At 46.7% G+C, this 18,783-nt stretch overlaps 1 protein-coding gene across 1 annotated transcript in view; it reads left to right on the top strand.

The window, feature by feature from the left end:
* LOC144609999 (testican-2-like) overlaps positions 1–18,296 on the top strand; it is a 78,199-nt gene extending 59,903 nt beyond the window's left edge. The window contains exons 6-10 of the mRNA XM_078428431.1: positions 2,446–2,556; positions 3,760–3,978; positions 6,634–6,696; positions 12,456–12,593; positions 13,043–18,296. Of these exons, the coding sequence (XP_078284557.1) occupies positions 2,446–2,556; positions 3,760–3,978; positions 6,634–6,696; positions 12,456–12,593; positions 13,043–13,194 (683 nt within the window). The 3' untranslated portion in view covers positions 13,195–18,296. The remainder of the gene's footprint in view (positions 1–2,445; positions 2,557–3,759; positions 3,979–6,633; positions 6,697–12,455; positions 12,594–13,042) is intronic.
* The last annotated feature ends 487 nt before the right edge of the window (positions 18,297–18,783 follow it).

Raw genomic sequence — 18,783 nt, 5'->3', positions numbered from 1 at the left:
TGCTCGGATGTTAAGGTTGCTCAATGCTGCAATTGTTTCGTTTTCGTTTTAGTTTAGAGATACAGCGCGGAAACAGGCCCTTTCGGCCCACTGGGTCCGCGCCGACCAGCGATCCCCACACATTAACACTATCCTATATCCACTAGGGACAACCTTTACATTTACCAAGCCAATTAACCTACATACCTGCACGTCCTTGGATTGTGGGAGGAAACTGGAGCACCCGGAGAAAACCCATGCAGGTCACGGGGAGAACGTACAAACTCCGTACAGACGGCGCCCGTAGTCGGGATCGAACCCGGGTCTCCGGCGCTGCATTCGCTGTAAGGCAGCAACTCTACCCCTGCGCCACCGTGCCGCCCTTGATAGGGTCTTGCCCATTAGGGAACATGAAGTATAAGGGAATCAGGTGGATATAAATTGGATATAAATTCTCTTCTACATCCCGCAGCTCCGCTCTTGCTCCCCATCCCCACACTCGCAACAAGGACAGGATCCCCCTCGTTCTCACCTTCCACCCCACCAGCCAGCGGATCCAACATATCATCCACCAACATTTCCGTCACCTACAACAGGACCCCACCACTGGCCATATCTTCCCATCCCCTCCCCTCTCTGCATTCCGCAGAGACCGTTCCCTCCGCAACTCCCTGGTCCACTCGTCCCTTCCTACCCAAACCACCCTAACCCCGGGCACTTTCCCTTGCAACCGCACAAGATGCAACACCTGTCCCTTTACCTCCCCCCTCAACTCCATCAAAGGACCCAAACATTCTTTCCAGGTGAGACAGAGGTTCACCTGCACCTCCTCCAACCTCATCTATTGCATCCGCTGCTCTAGATGTCAACTCATCTATATCGGCGAAACCAAGCTCAGGCTCGGCGATCGCTTCGCTGAACACCTGCGCTCGGTCCGCATTAACGCAACTGATCTCCCGGTGGCCCAGCACTTTAACTCCCCCTCCCATTCCCAGTCTGACCTCTCTGTCATGGGCCTCCTCCATAGTGAGGCCCGCCGGAAATTGGAGGAGCAGCACCTCATATTTCGCCTGGGCAGTTTGCGGCCCGGTGGTATGAACGTCGACTTCTCCAACTTCAGATAGCTCCTCTGTCCCTCCCTTCCCCTCCTCCTTCCCAGATCTCCCTCTATCTTCCTGTCTCCACCTATATCCTTCCTTTGTCCCACCCCCGACATCAGTCTGAAGAAGGGTCTCGACCCGAAACGTCACCCATTCCTTCTCCCCCGAGATGCTGCCTGACCTGCTGAGTTACTCCAGCATTTTGTGAATAAATCGATTTGTACCAGCATCTGCAGTTATTTTCTTATAAATTGGAGCAGAATCAGGCCATTCGGCCCATCACTCCACCATTCAATCATGGCTGATCTATCTTTCCCTCTCAACCCCATTCTCCTGCCTTCTCCCCTGACCCCCGTATAATCAGGAATCTATCTATCTCTGCCTTAAAAATATCCAATCACAGCCTCCCTAGCATTCTGTGACAATGAATTCCACAGATTCATCACCCTCTGACTAAAGAAATTCCTCATCTCCTTTCTAAAGGTACATCCTTCTATTCGGAGGCTATGGCCTCTGGTCCTAGACTCTCGCACTAGTGGGAACATCCTCTCCACATCCACTCTATCCAGGCCCTTCACTATTCAAAAGTATTGTAGACTTCCATATTTCCTTTTAAAATCGGAGCCGATTCAGCCCATTGTGCCTACGTCAAAGAGAGAGAGTAATCCCGTTCTCCCACTATTTTTTGCTGCCACCTATTCTCCTCGCATTACTTGCCATTCCATCACCACCTAAATTAGGAGCAAGTTACAGTCACTGAATGACATGCCAACTTGAGTACATATTGAGAGGGAATATTGGTCCACCTTATGGAAACTCACGCAGGGTCACGGGGAAAACGTGCAAACTCCTCACAGACAGTGTTCCTCCCACACTCCAAAGACCTACAGATTTGTAGGCTAATTGGCTTGGTAAAAACGTAAATTGTCCCTAGTGTGTGTAGGATAGTGTTAGTGTGCTGGGATTGCTGGTCGATGCAGACCCGGTGGGCCAAAGGGCCTGTTTCCGCACTGTATCTCTGAACTAAACTACACAGACACTCAGTGCTGCGAAACCTCAGAATTCAGGGTGCAGTACAGTTGTTGCATGTTCAATGTTAGTTGCAACGTCTGCCTGCTGTATTAATTCAATAGATATGAATATCAGGCAAGCTGTTCTACAGGCAGCCACTGGGCTTGCTTTGCATCATCACCAATTGTGCCATCTTGTCCCAAAGTTCCTCCCTCGCCCGTCCACCATGTCTCCAAACAGTGGACAAGGGTTGCGTTGCTCCCTCTCCGATGCCTTGTGCTGCCATAACGTGGGTGCGGTTGTCAAACGCACACAGCTCCTTTATCTCTTGCTCTCTGCCCCTCTCTCTATCTAGCCGGGTGTACGGGCCAGGACCTTGCAGATCTTGGTGATCGACTCAGGGACTGGTTCCAACTACTGCACGAAAATGCCAAGCAAAACACCTCGGGCAGCTCAACGGACAGTGGTAAGACCATGAAGCATTCTGTCCTCGATACCCATCGATGCGAAGATGCCACTGCAGGGAGATCAACTGGCAATCGGATTCCACCAATAAATAGATTCCACAAGTACCAGAGCATGGAGGCCCAATATTGTCCATCGCAGTCTCCGAGCTGGCTTTCAGGGGGTTGGCACTCTTGCCATTTAAATGCTAATTTGTTGGTTCCGATCCTGTTCCGTGGACCTGAACACGAAAGCAAGGCCGATGCTTCAGGCCGATGCTGAGAGAATGCCGCGTTATTGGAGAAGCGATCTTTTGGATGGGATATTAGATGGTTTTTGCACTGCACAAGATCCCTTCACACACTTCTGATCATTGTGTGGCCGTCAACCAATTCCATCAAACAATGTGCAGTAAAAGTCCAATAATCGGGCATGTGATTGTCTGGACATCCTGCTGATCCAGATCTGGCTCTGTTGTTAGTGAGGAAGGCCAACAAGAACAATGGGGGACCGGGAGGGAGGGGGGGGGCACCAAGAACGATGGGGTCCCGACCGGGGGGGGGGGGGGGGGGGGGGGGAGGTGCTGCCACGAGCGGCGGCAGGCAGTAGGTAAGAATGTTCGGTGAACCTTTGTGACTTTGTCCGCGCCAAAACGTGGTGACACTTGTGTACTGCCCAGGGGACGTCTGCTAGGTGATTTTACCAGGTTGTATGCAAAACAAAGCGTTTAACCGTACCACGGTGCATGCGACAATAAAGTACCATTGAACCACTGAGCTAGGGTCCAAGTACAGCTGAGCCTGGGATCCAGATGTCCTTCCCTCCCTCCCCCACCCAAATTGTACCAGTTTTAAAGTGGTCTTGTTGAGTCTCATTGTCTGTAACTTGTTTTCACCAAGCCCTCAGCTAACAGTGGCCTGTTTCCTTTATCAGCGTTACTTTTTTGCATATCTTTCATTCATTTGTTCTATATCTCTCTCCTCATCGTCTATATCTCTCGTTTCCCTGCGGGACAGGCAGCATCTCTGGAGAGAAGGAATAGGTGGCGTTTTGGGCGGAGACCTTTCTTCAGACTGAGAGTCAGGGGAAAGGGAACCAGTCTCGAAATTGCATTGTCCTTTCAAGAATGAAGCCAATAGAAGATAACACCTTTCATAACGCCTGCAGGTTAGCTCGATTGTCTCGTTCCCTCCGTGATTGTAACCTCTGCTCCTTCTCTCCAAAGTGTTGGATAAGAGCCTGGTGGCGAGCTGCAGGGATTCCATCGGCTGGATGTTCTCCAAGCTGGATACGGATGTGGACATGTTTCTGGACGAGACGGAGCTTGCGTCCATCAACCTGGACAAGTACGAGGTCTGCGTGAGGCCATTCTTCAACTCCTGTGACACCTACCGGGATGGGCAGGTCTCCATGGCCGAGTGGTGCTTCTGCTTCTGGAGAGAAAGTACGTTGCCGGCATTTGGGGACGTTCCCTTACTTCATGGCTGATGTTTCAGTTTTAGTTTTAGAGATACAGCGCGGAAACAGGCCCTTCGACACACCGAGTCCGCGCCGACCAGCGATCCCCAAACACTAACACTATCCTTGGCTTGTATACACTGGAATTTAGACAGATGAGAGGGGATCATCGAAATATATAAGATTATTAAGGGGTTGGATATGTTAGAGGCAGGAAAGGGGTAGGCCATTTAGAACGGAGATGAGGAAAATCTTTTTCAGTCAGAGAGTTGTGAATCTGTGGAATTCTCTGCCTCAGAAGGCAGTGGAGGCCAATTCTCTGAATGCATTCAAGAGAGAGCTAGATAGAGCTCTTAAGGATAGCAGAGTCAGGGGGTATGGGGAGAAGGCAGGAACGGGGTACTGATTGAGAATGATCAGCCATGATCACATTGAATGGCGGTGCTGGCTCGAAGGGCCGAATGGCCTCCTCCTGCACCTATTGTCTATTATCTATTATCCGACACACACCTAGGGATAATTTCTAATTTTACCAAGCCAAAGGCCTACACACCTGTACGTCTTTGGAGTGTGGGAGGAAACCGGAGCTCCCGGAGAAACCCCACACAGGTCACGGGGAGAACGTACAAACTCCGTTCAGACAGACCCCTTAGTCAGGATCGAACCCGGGTCTCTGGTGTGTAAGGCAGCAACTCCACCGCAGTGCCACTGTGATGTGTTCTCTGTAGGTGATGGAAATGCAAATATTTATGGATGGTTCCTTAAATTAAAGTGGGACCTTATTCTGTTATGTAAAAATACTGTTGGCATTTATGGACAGCTCCCTTATTCAGGATTGTCCCGTGTGATAATCATGCACTTTTGTGTGCCATGAGCTTGTATCATCTTCTGTGTTGTGATAATAAGGTGACCATCCGTGGGTCAACCTTCCTCCAGGAAGTATACTGTTCTGCTTGTGTGGGCGAGATCACTTCTGGAGAGTCCTTTACTTTAACAAGTGTCAAATTCCATAAGCACTGTTGCTAGAATCTTGAGAAGAAAAACAAAACGGGTCAGGCAGCATCCGTGGAGGGAAATGGACAGAGATAGTTTCGGGCCGAAACTCCTCTTGAAAGTCTGAGAGTTCCGACCCAAATCGTCATCTGTCCATTTCCCTTCACAGATGTTGCCCGACCTACTGAGTTCCTCCAGCAGTTTGTTTTTTTGCACAGTGCTGTGTCAATAGCACAAGCATCCTCTGACTTCAGAAAGGATTCTGTTCTGTGCAGACAGGGAACCAGCAACTGCTAATTGTAGAAATGAAATAATAGCAGTTACTAACATTGACAAGATTACTGCCTCTGTTGAAAAGCTATTTGCTGCTTTAAAAACATCCTCGCCGACCAGCGATCCCCGCACATTAACACTATCTTACACCCACTAGGGACAATTTTCACATTTACCCAGCCAATTAACCTACATACCTGCACGTCTTTGGAGTGTGGGAGGAAACCGAAGATCTCGGTGAAAACCCACGCAGGTCACGGGGAGAACGTACAAACTCCGTACTGACGGCACCCGCAGTCGGGATCAAACCCGGGTCTCCGGCGCTGCATTCACTGTAAAGCAGCAACTCTACCGCTGCGCCACCGTGCCACCCCGATTACAGTGAAAATCCTCTTTGCAGTAGCCTCACTGGCACATAGACTCTGGCAACACTCAAGAACATAAACTATACATGATTTCTGTGAAAGACAATGGAAAAATACTGCACAAAAAAAAAAAGACAGTATTAGAAAACTGGATTGAACCCGGGTCACTGGAGCTGTGAGGCAGCTGCTCCAGTAACTGCACTGCAGTGCCATCCATCTGCAATCTCCTGTAGAACTGCATACCTCTGAGTTCTCTGCATTCCTCCAATTCCGACCTCTTGTGCCTCTCTGACTTCTATTGCTGACTCTGCTTTCAGCTACCAAGTCCTAAATATGGAGAACTCCGTCCCCAAGCCTGGCTTTGTCTCCACTCTCTCCCCTTAGAAAAACTGTTTTAGCAGCCGTTCCATTAAAGATGATGGCACTGGACTCCAGAGGCAATGTTTCACATGGATAGCCAGGGACAAACATGTACCCCAATACTTTGATCAAACATTTGCTTGGAAACCCGTGTAACGCAGTTTTGTTTGAAAACATGATATATGAATGAATGCCGCCTGGATTAGAGGGTGGGAGAGTCTGGAGCACTATAAGCTGAGGGTAGACCTGATAGAAATATACAACATTTGGAGAGTCATAGATAAGGTAGACAGTCAGAACCTTTTTCCCCAGGGTGAAAATGTCTAAGATTAGAGATCATAATTTTAAGGTGAAAGGGAAAAAGTTAAAAGGAGACGTGTGGGACACGTTTTTTTACACAGATTGCAGTGGAGCCTGGAATGTGCAGGGGTGCTGGTGAAGTGAAGACATGATCGATAAGCTGCTTTTAGATAAGCACATGGATATGCCAGGAATGGAGGGGTATGGATCATGTGCAGGCAGATGAGATAAGATTAGCTTGGCATCATGTTCGGCACAGACATTGTGGGCAGAAGGGCCTGTTCCGGTGCTGGATGGTACTACGTTCTAAATGCAAGTTGTTGATGAACTCTCTCTTTGTGTTATTGCAGAGCCCCCCTGCCTTGTTGAGCTGGAAAAGATCCAACTGCAAGAGGCAGCACAGAAGGTGCCTGGTGAGTCTCAGCTAGAAGCTGTAAGCTTCTTCACACCCTGGGGATTCTGTAGCCCGCAGCCTGCAGAATCATAGTGCAGCCAAATGAATCCTCTGCAAATAAGTAACTTCAGCCGTCTGTGTGTGTGTAAGCTAGAAATACACCAGGAATGGCAATGTAGTGATTCTTTTGTTGCAGATGTAAAGATCTATGTAAAGATAATACGGTGAAATGAATCCCATCCAACTTTGGGAAATAGAGATTCAGTTAATTAAATAATCAGCAAGCAAATGATGTCACTTTATGATATCATAATATAATATTAAAAATGCATATATATAACATTATTATATTAAAAAACACACACACACATAGACACACCCACACATTTACACATATAATATACACACACACACACACATATATATATATATATATACACACACACACATGGACACACCCACACATTTACACATATAATATATATATATATATATATATTTACACACGCACACATATATATAAGTATAAGAAAATAACTGCAGATGCTGGTACAAATCGATTTATTCACAAAATGCTGGAGTAACTCAGCAGGTCAGGCAGCATCTCGGGAGAGAAGGAATGGGTGACGTTTCGGGTCGAGACCCTTCTTCAGACTGATCCTTCTCTCCCAAGATGCTGCCTGATCTGCTGAGTTACTCCAGCATTTTCTGAATAAATATATATATGTATATATATATATATATATATATATATATATATATACACATATATACACATATGGACACACCCACACATTTACACATATTATATATATATATATACACACACACACATGGATACACCCACACATTTACACATATATATTATACATACACACACGCATACAAATATATATATATATATAATATATATATATATATATATATATATATATACACACACACATATACACACACCCACACATAGACAGACCCACACATTTACACATATATATTATATATATACACACACACCCACACACACATATATATATATAAAATTATGGTTAATTATACAATTAGATAACACGGATCAGATTGTTGGCTGCTCTGGTCGAGCTGCTGCCTCACAGCTCCGGGTTCAATCCTGACCTCGGGTGTTGTCTCTGGAGTTTTCTCCAAGTGACTGCATGGGATTCCCATGAATTCTCCAGTTCTACATCCCAATGAGATGGACGCTGGCAGGTTAATGTGCCATTAGTGTGCAAGATTAGTTTAGTTTAGAGATACAGCGCGGAAACAGGCCCTTCGCATATTAACACTAACCTACACACACTAAAGACAAGTTTTACATTTACCAAGCCAATTTACCTACAAACCTGTGCGTCTTTGGAGTGTGGGAGGAAACCGAGGATCTCGGAGAAAACCCACGCAGGTCAAGGTTTCAAGGTCCAGTTTATTGCCACATGTACCAATTAAGGTGCAGTGAAATTTGAGCCAATTAACCTACTGGCCAATACGTCTTTGGAATGTGGGGGGAAACCGGAACACCCAGAGAAAACCCACGTGGTCACAGGGAGAATGTACAAACTCCGTACAAACAGCACCCATAGTCGGAATCGAACCCGGGTCTCTGGCGCTGTAAGGCAGCAACTCTACCGCTGTGCCACCGTGCTGCCCAGTGAGCAGCAGAATCCAGGGGAGAAGGTGATGGGGAAATGTGTTTTTTTTTAAGGGATTAGTGTAAATGGTTGCAGGATAGTCAGGGTTGGGTTGAAAGGTCTGTTTTTGTGCTGGATGGCCTCTATGATCTCTACCCAATTGTTGTATAAAATCAACGCAAGCTCATCATGTCCATTCATGGAAGTCCTTACCCACTTTGGCCTAAATATCTCTCCACCCACAGGGCTAGCATTGATCCATACCGACTCTCTGAAAATATCCTGGTCAAAACTGGAACTGCAGTGGTTCAATAAACAGGCTCACCTCTGCAAGGGATAAAACCATTAATTAAAGGAACTGCAGATGCTGATTTATACCAAAGATGGACACAAAAAACTGGAGTAACTCAGCGGGTCAGGCAGCATCTCTGGAGAAAATGGACAGGTGTCGTTTTGGGTCGGAACCCTTCTTCAGACTTAAAACAATAATTATGTAGGGCGTTAATCTATATTAGCAGTAATGGCATGGAGGATATATTCATGGAATGAAAAGAGTTGGTTTTCTGGATCTGTGTGATAAGTGATCAAAAGATATAGGAGCAGAATTAGGTCATTCAACCCATCAAATCTGTTCAGCCATTCGATCATGTCTGATATATTTTCCCCTCTTAACCCCATTCTCCTACCTTCTCCCTGCTTTGGGTCAGAGAGGGAGGAGGGTATTTTTGACCTGGTTTTGCACAATGAGAAGGGATTAATTGATAATCAGGTGGTTAGTTCATTAGTTCTCAAATGATAGGAGCGGAATTAGGCCATTCGGCCCATCAAGTCTATTCTGCCATTCAATTGTGGCTGATCCATCTCTCCGTCCTAACCCCATTCTCCCGCCTTCTCCCCATAGCCCCTGACTCCCGTACTAATCAGGAATCTATCTCTCTCTGCCTTAAAAATATCCATTGACTTGGCCTCCGCAACCTTGGAGTCCTTGCGGGAAGAGTTATCAATAGACAATAGACAATAGACAATAGGTGCAGGAGTAGGCCATTCAGCCCTTCGAGCCAGCACCGCCATTCAATGCGATCATGGCTGATCATTCTCAATCAGTACCCCGTTCCTGCCTTCTCCCCATACCCCCTCACTCCGCTATCCTTAAGAGCTCTATCCAGCTCTCTCTTGAAAGCATCCAACGAACTGGCCTCCACTGCCTTCTGAGGCAGAGAATTCCACACCTTCACCACTCTCTGACTGAAAAAGTTCTTCCTCATCTCCGTTCTAAATGGCCTACCCCTTATTCTTAAACTGTGTGATAGTGATAGAGTTTTACATCAAGGTTAAAGTGATTTTGTTCATTCAAGTCTTAAATTTTAAACAAAGCAAACTGAGAAGAAATGTTATAATTCAAACGTAATTGAATCTTTGGAAATCTCAGTGAGGGCTGAGAGATTTAAATTGCTAGGTTCCAAATGGTTTTGGATATTGTGTCTATCATCAACCCCAGCAGTGCATTTCAGGCACTCACCACCCACCTGTGTGAGAAAAAAAACTTACTCCACACGTCTCCGTTAAACTTTGCCCCTCTCACCTTAAAGCTGTGCCCTCCAGAATTTGATATTTTCATCCTGGGAGAAAGAGGTTCTGACCGTCTATCCCATCAATGCCTCTGATAATCTTTCTAGAGTTTTATCGAGTCTCCCCTCAGCCTTCAGCGTTCCAGAGAAAACTATCCAAGGCTGAGATCCCATGAAACGGTCAGGTTCCCCCGGAATCTGTTCCCATGAAATGTAATAGGCCATTATTTGGTTGACCAGTTATTGCCCAAACCACAACTCTGCTGTCTCCGAAGATAGGCACAAAATACTGGACAGGCAGCATCTCTGGATAGAAGGAATGAGTGACGTTTCTGGTTGAGACCCTTCTTCAGACCTCTGAAGCTCAATGAACATACACTGTATTTGGCCCTTGCATGCTGAGAGAAAGACTCCAACTGATGCCCTTCTCTTGAAGTTTTGCCCGATCTCTTTTGGTCAGCTATTGGCTAGCTTGCACATCTGATTGAACTTTGTGTGAATGTGGGCAACAGGGATGGAAGGGTTGGTGGTAACATTGAGATGCACACCCGTGTAGTGAGATGCACACACGTGTAGTGAGTACACCAGTATCTACCCCACATCGAAGGATAAATACTCAGACAAAGTTCGAGGCTTTTACAAAGGCTCGGCCATCTTGAGCAATTGACACTCAGGACTTTGATTTGCAAAAAACCTTTCAGCATGAAGGTTTGCAAAATTGTGGGCTGATAAATGTTGGTTAATGAGTAGGCTGTCGTTGGCTAACTGGTTATTTGCAGTTTGAGAAGGTCTAAGCTAAAACAAATTGAAAAATAGATTAGATTGTTTCTGTAATTTGTCTTGGCTACACATAAGCAAACACCAAAAACCCTCACGTAAGCCCCGATGAGTTAATGACCGTTTGTTGCGCAGAATGGTCTTACAGGTCTCCCCCACCCCCCCTCCCCGGTTACTTTTGTTCATTTACCCGATGTGGCAGCACTGACACCTGATGCCGTTCCTTGCTCCTCAGCTAAATGGCCAACTCCTGCTTGGTCTTCTTCATCTGCTCCAACAGCTGTGGGTAGGGGAGCTACCCTGGGGTGTGGGGAGGGAGTGCCAAGATGTCCTGTCCACCTCCATGAAAGAATAGACACAAAATGTTGGAGTAACTCGGTGGGACAGGCAGCATCTCTGGAGAGAAGGAATGGGTGACGTTTCGGATCGAGACCCTTCTTCGAACTTCAGCATCTGCAGTTCCTTCCTACACATTCCTTGAAAGAATAAGTTATTTCCAAGGCAGGTTAGTGGGGTGCTTTGGAGAGAAGTCACAATAGCCCCATGCCCTTGCCCTCTGGGAGAGAGGTCACAGGTGATAATCACATGGCTGTCTGTGGGAGTTTGCAGTGTACAACCCAGCCTTGCTTTCACACATTGATTGCATGATTTCATTTCCGAAACTGCTTCGCTTGCTGTGAAATCCTCTGAGATGTCTGATGGTTATAGACATACAACAATACAGCACAAAACCAGGCCCTTCAGCCCACAATGTCCGTGCCATATATGATGCCAACCAACTCTTATCTGCCTGCACATAATCCATATACCTGCCCCGTCTCTCAAATGCCACCATCATTTCTGCACCCCTAACAGCTCGTTCCAGGCACACACCACCCAATCAATCAATCAACAGACAATAGGTGCAGCAGTAGGCCATTCGGCCCTTTGAGCCAGCACCACCATTCAATGTGATCATGGCTGATCATTCTCAATCAGTACCCCGTTCCTGCCTTCTCCCCATACCCCCTGACTCCGAGCTCTATCTAGCTCTCTCTTGAATGCATTCAGAGACTTGGCTTCCACTGCCTTCTGAGGCAGAGAGTTCCACAGATTCACAACTCTCTGACTGAAAAAGTTTTTCCTCATCTCCGTTCTAAATGGCCTACCCCTTATTCTTAAACTGTGGCCCCTGGTTCTGGACTCCCCCAACATTGGGGACATGTTTCCTGCCTCGAACGTGTCCAACCCCTTAATAATCTTATATGTTATAAGAATAATCCAATGTGTAAAGAAACATTGCATCACACATCTCCTTTAAACTTTGCCCCTTGCGTGCTACTGTATGTTCCATTTTTTTTCCTTAGTACCTAATCAGATGTACAGCACTTTGGTCAACGTTGGTTGTTTTTAAATGTGCTATACAAATAAAATTGACTTGACTTGACTTGACTTATAATGCCCTCCATTATTGAACATTTCCACATTGGGGGAAAAGGTTCTGACTGTCTACCCTATCCGTGCCTCTCATCATTTTATATACTCCCCTCAACCTCCAGCGTTCTAGTGAAAACAATCCCAAATCTGTCCAACCTTTCATTGTGGCTAATACATCCCTAATCCAGGGGTCACTCTGGCAAACCTTCTCTGCGCCCTTTCCAAAGTCTCCACATCCTTCCTGTAAAAGGGTGACCAGAATTGCATGCAATGCACCGAATGGCGGCCTAACCAAAGTCATATAAAGCCGCACAAGACTCAAGTGTCTTCCCCACTCTCGTCAGTCAGTGTGACTAACCCCACACTCTGCTTCACAGGTACCTTCATCCCCAGCTGCGATGAGGATGGCTACTACAGGAGGCTGCAGTGCAACCCCTCCTCTGTCGAGTGTTGGTGTGTCGACCAGCAAGGCAGTGAGGTGACTGGAACCCGCGTCAAAGGAAACCCAGATTGCGGTAATAAAGTTACATTCGGTTTTACAGTAACTCTGTCCCAGGCAGTTCCCCACCTTTCTTTCCCCACACTCTCAGTCACCAAATGGAGCTGAAACACTGGACTGAATCTGGCTAAGTACGAAACGATAGAACCTTATTCATCCCCAGAAGGGAAATTGGTCTGCCAACAGTCAGAACGCACAAGGCACACAAAAACCCGAAATTATAATTAAATTAAAAGTGAAAAAGTGAGAGAGTCATACAGCATTGAGAGGGTATAGAAGGGAACAGCGGATGCTAGTTTACACCACAGATCGATACAAAATGCTGGAGTAACTCAATGGGGACAGGCAGCCTCTCTGGGGGAAAGGAATTGGTGCCATTCCGGGTCGAGACCCTTCTTCTGACCGGATCTACAGTTTCTTCTGATTACTAATTACTAATGCTCTGCTGATTGTTTTATTTTGCAGACGATGTGGTAAGTTTCTCAGGAGACTTTGGGAGCGGAGTTGGATGGGAGGACGAGGAAGAGAAAGATGGAGAAGAGAACGCAGAGGAGACGGAGGAGGATGAGGGGGAGGGGGAGGTTGGTGAGGCCGACGACGGCGGCTACATTTGGTAGAGAAGCAACAAACGCACTACCAGCCACTTGGCACATATTCCTCACTCTTCATAAGCCACTTTGACCGATAAATTATCTCATCCCCGCCGTGTACATGATCACCAATGACATCCCTGGCACCAGTGAGTACATCATTGACTTATTAACTGCACTATTTCACACGACTGATTTATCACCGTAGCACCGAGAACAGCAAGATAACATCAGTGCACGACCCCTGCTCACCACAGCCCAGAGTGTAGTCCAAGCATGAGGAGAGAGAGAGGGTTGAACGTTGCGTCAGAATAGTGAAGTAGAGATAAGGAACAGCTGGCACGTTATGAGTGTACAGTACACCATTTGTCCCAGTTGCTCAAGAGGATTGAATGAGGGACTCTCAGCTGAGGGAAATACGATCACAGTAGTAGGAACGTTGCTTCCTTCTGAAGGAACGTTGATCGAGTGTACATTTGCCCCTGCTGCTGCTCGCTCCTCACTCCTGCCCCCTCACCCACAGGCTGACCCTCTCTCACCAACCTTTACGTTGCCAAATTGCACAGATTGTTTTTATTTTTTTTTACACACACTAACATCTTCAAATCAGGAATTGTTCCCTGTTCCAACTGTGCAGCGTTTCTGCAGGCCACACACCCCCACCGGCAGGAAACTCCCCAAACTATAACAAGGACAGGCGTTTGGAAATATTCACAACGGTAAAACCATGGGGAAAATCAGCACGCTGGGCACATGGTAGTGGAAGTTTATCTTTGGCCGTTCATGGTCAGTTGCTGGTGGAACGGTGGGGGGGGGGGAGGATGGTTGGTGAAACGATTCAAGTTTGACATGAACAGTCAGAGACATATCATTGCCCCGGTGTGAGAGGTGAGGCTGGTGAGGCTGGTGAGGCTGGCAGGAAGCACAGCGGCACTCTGCAAGCCTTGGCACGAAGAATAGACACTGGCTGGTGTGCGTGCCCAGGTTGTGTTTGGCGTTGAGTTCCACCAGATGGTTTAATGCTCTCAGCACAGGATAGAAATGCTGAACAGGCAGCCGTAATGTTTTCATTTTGAGGAGTGGCCCCTGTTTCTCTCTGGAGGCTATTTGAGAGCAGGCTTTCAAAAGGTGTGACTGAAAATAAACTCCTGTGTGAAACGTTATCCTCAGCAGAACACTTTCCCCCCTGGACCAACACCAGTATAATGTCAGTAACTCCTGTCTCCAGGACAGGCTGTGTGGACATGCACAAGTGTTGAACAGTCCTGGGCTAGCTGATATAGTGTTAGCGAAATGTTTTATTGGTGCTTGTGCCCAGTGTTAAATTGACCTTCAAACACAGTCCATCCACTCCTTCTCTGTAATATCCAGTTGAAAGTAGACCATGAAAAGCCATACACTGCTGAAGTGTAAAATCGATTTTCTAATTGTGTTGCAAGAGGACACTCTCTCTCCCTCTCTCTCTCTCCCTCCCTCTCCCTCTCCCTCCCTCTCCCTCTCCCTCTCTCTCTCTCTCCCTCCCTCTCCCTCTCCCTCCCTCTCCCTCCCTCTCCCTCTCTCTCTCTCCCTCTCTCTCTCTCCCTCTCTCTCCCTCTCTCTCTCTCTCTCTCTCTCTCTCTCTCTCTCTCTCTCTCTCTCTCTCTCCCTCTCTCTCTCTCCCTCTCTCTCCCTCTCTCTCTCTCTCTCTCTCTCTCTCTCTCTCTCTCTCTCTCCCTCTCTCTCTCTCTCTCTCTCTCTCTCTCTCTCTCTCTCTCTCTCTCTCTCTCTCTCTCTCTCTCTCTCTCTCCCTCTCTCTCTCTCCCTCCCTCTCCCTCTCCCTCCCTCTCCCTCCCTCTCCCTCTCCCTCTCTCTCCCTCTCCCTCTCTCTCTCTCTCCCTCTCTCTCTCTCTCCCTCTCTCTCCCTCTCTCTCTCTCTCTCTCTCTCTCTCTCTCTCTCTCTCTCTCTCTCTCTCTCTCTCTCTCTCTCTCTCTCTCTCCCTTTCTCTCCCTCTCTATCTCTCTATCTCTCTCTCTCTCTCTCTCTCTCTCTCTCTCTCTCTCTCTCTCTCTCTCTCTCTCTCTCTCTCTCTCTCTCTCTCTCTCTCTCTCTCTCTCTCTCTCTCTCTCTCTCTCCCTTTCTCTCCCTCTCTATCTCTCTATCTCTCTCTCTTTCTCTCTCTCTCCCTCTCTCTCTCTCACACACACACACATGCAAAACTTGGCACACATAAGCTTACATTTACACAAATGTCTCACAGCCATTCTCTCTCGTACACATGGACACAGACACACACACATTTGCTCGCAAGTGTTGGTGGATGGAGAACAGTCAAGTCACACAGGACCAGCGGAAAGGGGAATATTCTGAAGTAGCAGATAAGACCCTAGGCAGTAAAATTGCCTCACCCTCTGCTCATCTGTCCAGTGAAGTTTTATTTGATGTTCTTTGTGAAGTTTGAACATGTCATTTTGGTGTTACTGGCACTGGACTTCGTCGGGATGCTCCGACACACACAGTGTAGAAGCTACCTAGCCCTGAGGAATGACCTGCTACAAGCAGCACAGGTGCAGAGTGTGAAATGCAGATGGAAGCCATGCCTCTGCAGAAGGATGTGCGGGAAGGAACTGCAGATGCTGGTTTACACCGAAGATAGACACAAAATGCTGGAGTAACTCATTGGGACTTTGGTGAAACGTCACCCATTTCTTTCTCTCCGGAAAAGTTGCCTGTCCCCTGCTGAGTTACTCCAGCATTTTGTGTCTTCTCTTCTGCAGAAGGATTCCTTGTTGCTTGATACTGTCAGGGATGGGGTACACCGACTCTGACCCTCAGCACAATGTTGGAACATCCACGCACATTAACCTCCACCCACACCGACTCCTGCACCAACCCTCACACACACACCTTCACACTGGCCCACACAATGTCCTGCATACAGACCCACATACTGACCTCACAAACACAGACCCTCACTGAACAATTACAGGTGACTGGGGTTACTTTGGGGAGCTACGTCCTCCAGATGACAGTATTTTGGGGGGGTTTGTCATGTCTCTGAATGGTTCCTTTTCATTTCGGACCATGGGTGCAAGTTGCATGATGTTACCAACTGGTTAAACTTCACCCCCGATTACATTGGGAGTTTTTATTGTGAACAATTGTCAGGAGCAGCTTCTTACAGATGGTCGAGGCAGTATCGTCTACGTTACACCTTCCTTCAGAGTCGACATTCCCTCTGGCTCTTTCCTTCTGCCAGTCTGCTAAATCTCTGATGACGTAAAGGCAAAGGCACAAAAATATCATGGAACCTGATGGTTTATGGATGCAGCAACAATCCTCGTGTTGGTATAGATTGTTACCCTGTGGCAGCAGAGGAGTGAAAAGCAAGATTGTTCGTGGGAAGGCACTGCAGACACTGGTTTAAACCGAAGATAGACACAAAAAGCTGGAGTAACTCAGCGGGTCAGGCAGCATCTCTGGAGAAAAGGAATAGGTTGTGTTTCGGGTCTCGAACCGAAACGTCACCAGTTCCTTTTCTCCAGAGATGCTGCCTGACCTGCTGAACTACTCCAGCTTTTTGTGTCTATCTTATAGTTCAGTGTTCTCTGGGTACAATGTGAGTTGTGACTTTATTTCCCAAGCAACCTCCCAGGAAGATGATTGATTGAGTGGAGTGTTTGTTTGGTCTGACCGGTGTGAATTGAGCTGTACTGTTCCTCCACTCTCCACTCTTGACATTCGCTTTTGCAGCTCAGCGCACTGCCTACCACGCACTTGGCCTGAAAACATCCTCCTGATGGCAGCATTCACTCCAATTTTACACTTCATTTCTCCATTTGGGTGTGACTGCTTTTGCGTCGTTCGGGTGATGTGACCATAGACTTGTAGGTCCCGTCTCGTTCCAGTTCGTCATAGCAAATCATTTGAAGATCAGGTATTACAGAGTGGTGTGATGTTATTCACCGCGACAGATGAATGGGTCTGCTGAAGCTGTAGGAATCAATATATTAGTGTAGAGTTTAGAGATATTAACACTGGCTGAAATATGGGAAGGAACTAAAGATTTTCTTAACGAGAGAGGAGAGAGTAGACGAACAAATAAGAATGGGGGAGTGTGTCCCATAACAGTATAATCATATCTGGACTCTATAAACAAATGTTTATGATGTTGCTTTAGATTTTCCTGTGTTCTTGTCTATAAAGGGAATAGTGAGCACTGCAAAATAGCTGAACCATTAGAGTTTAGTTCTCTGTCCAAGCCAAACACAACTTTTTAATATTAACACAAGTAAAAAGGCCAATGCAGCAGAACCTCCATCCACATGCAAGTTATGCCTGTTGATAAATGGTTAAAGGAAAGTTACTAAATTAAAATGTTAACAGTAACCTTATGTTTGTATGCCTGACCATCCAAGATGGCGCCCAACCCAGGCGACTGTTTGTGTGGTAGCCACAGAAGCAGATCTACAAACTCGCATGACAATTGCTCCACACTCTTAAATCTCTAATCCTACAGCAACATTTCTGACTTTAACTATGATCTTAAACTCCTCTCAGATCTGCCCTTCGATCTGTACACTGTAAACGGCTCGATTGGAATCATGTATTGTCTTTCTGCTGACTGGATAACGGGCAACAAAAGCTTTTCACTGTACCTCGGTACAGGTGACAATACTAATAAACTAAACTCGACTGACGTTCAAAGGAGCAAATGTGCAATACATGTCTGCTTAAAGTGTATGATCAGCAGGTAGCGCAATGTAGATGATTAGAGGGTATAATGTGGTCAAGCAGGGGTGCAAAGTGCAGCCCCACTCCTGCACAATACTAGAGATATTTACAGAAGGTGGGTTGGGAGGAGGGGGAAGTGTCAGAGGAACCACCTACACTAATGCCACATATAGCCGTGAGGTGTTCCGTCTGATTCCCTGTGTGGACCATTGGGATAATCCACTATGCTTTTATAATCTGTATGTACATCAAATTCAATCCCATATTTCATTCACAGGATAGATTAATGTATGCCTTGAGGTCTGTGGGATTTACCCAGAATGTATAAATCTTGTTGTACTGAATGTCAACTGCTTGGAGATGTCTTATTCTCAATATTTACATTGTATTTGATAATAAAATAACCCATTTATCCAAAGACTGGTGTGTGTGTTGTTACTGGGTGTTAAAACGTGGTGTTTTACAACACCTTAATGAGAGTTCAAATCAAGATGAGTTTATTGTCACATGCTCATGTGCCTCCTCTTAATAGGGTCATAGATTCATACAGCACACAAACAGGCCTTTCAGTCCAACTTGCCCAAGCCCACCAAGATGCCCCATTGGCGCCAGTTCCACCTGCCCAGCTTTGGCCCCTTTCCATCTAAATCTGTCCTATTCTTATACCTGTCCAAATATATTTTTTAATGCTGTTATAATACCTGCCTCAACTACCTTCTCTGGCAACTTGTTTCAATTGGGCGGCACGGTGGCGCAGTGGTATAGTTGCTGCCTTACAGCGAATGCAGCGCCGGAGACTCAGGTTCGATCCTGACTACGGGCGCCGTCTGTACGGAGTTTGTACGTTCTCCCCGTGACCTGCGTGGGTTTTCTCCGAGATCTTCAGTTTCCTCCCACACTCCAAA

Source organism: Rhinoraja longicauda, chromosome 35 (genome assembly GCF_053455715.1).
Source record: "Rhinoraja longicauda isolate Sanriku21f chromosome 35, sRhiLon1.1, whole genome shotgun sequence".
In the NCBI taxonomy this organism is placed as follows: Eukaryota; Metazoa; Chordata; class Chondrichthyes; order Rajiformes; family Arhynchobatidae; genus Rhinoraja; species Rhinoraja longicauda.
This window is presented reverse-complemented; position numbering and strand designations above follow the sequence as displayed.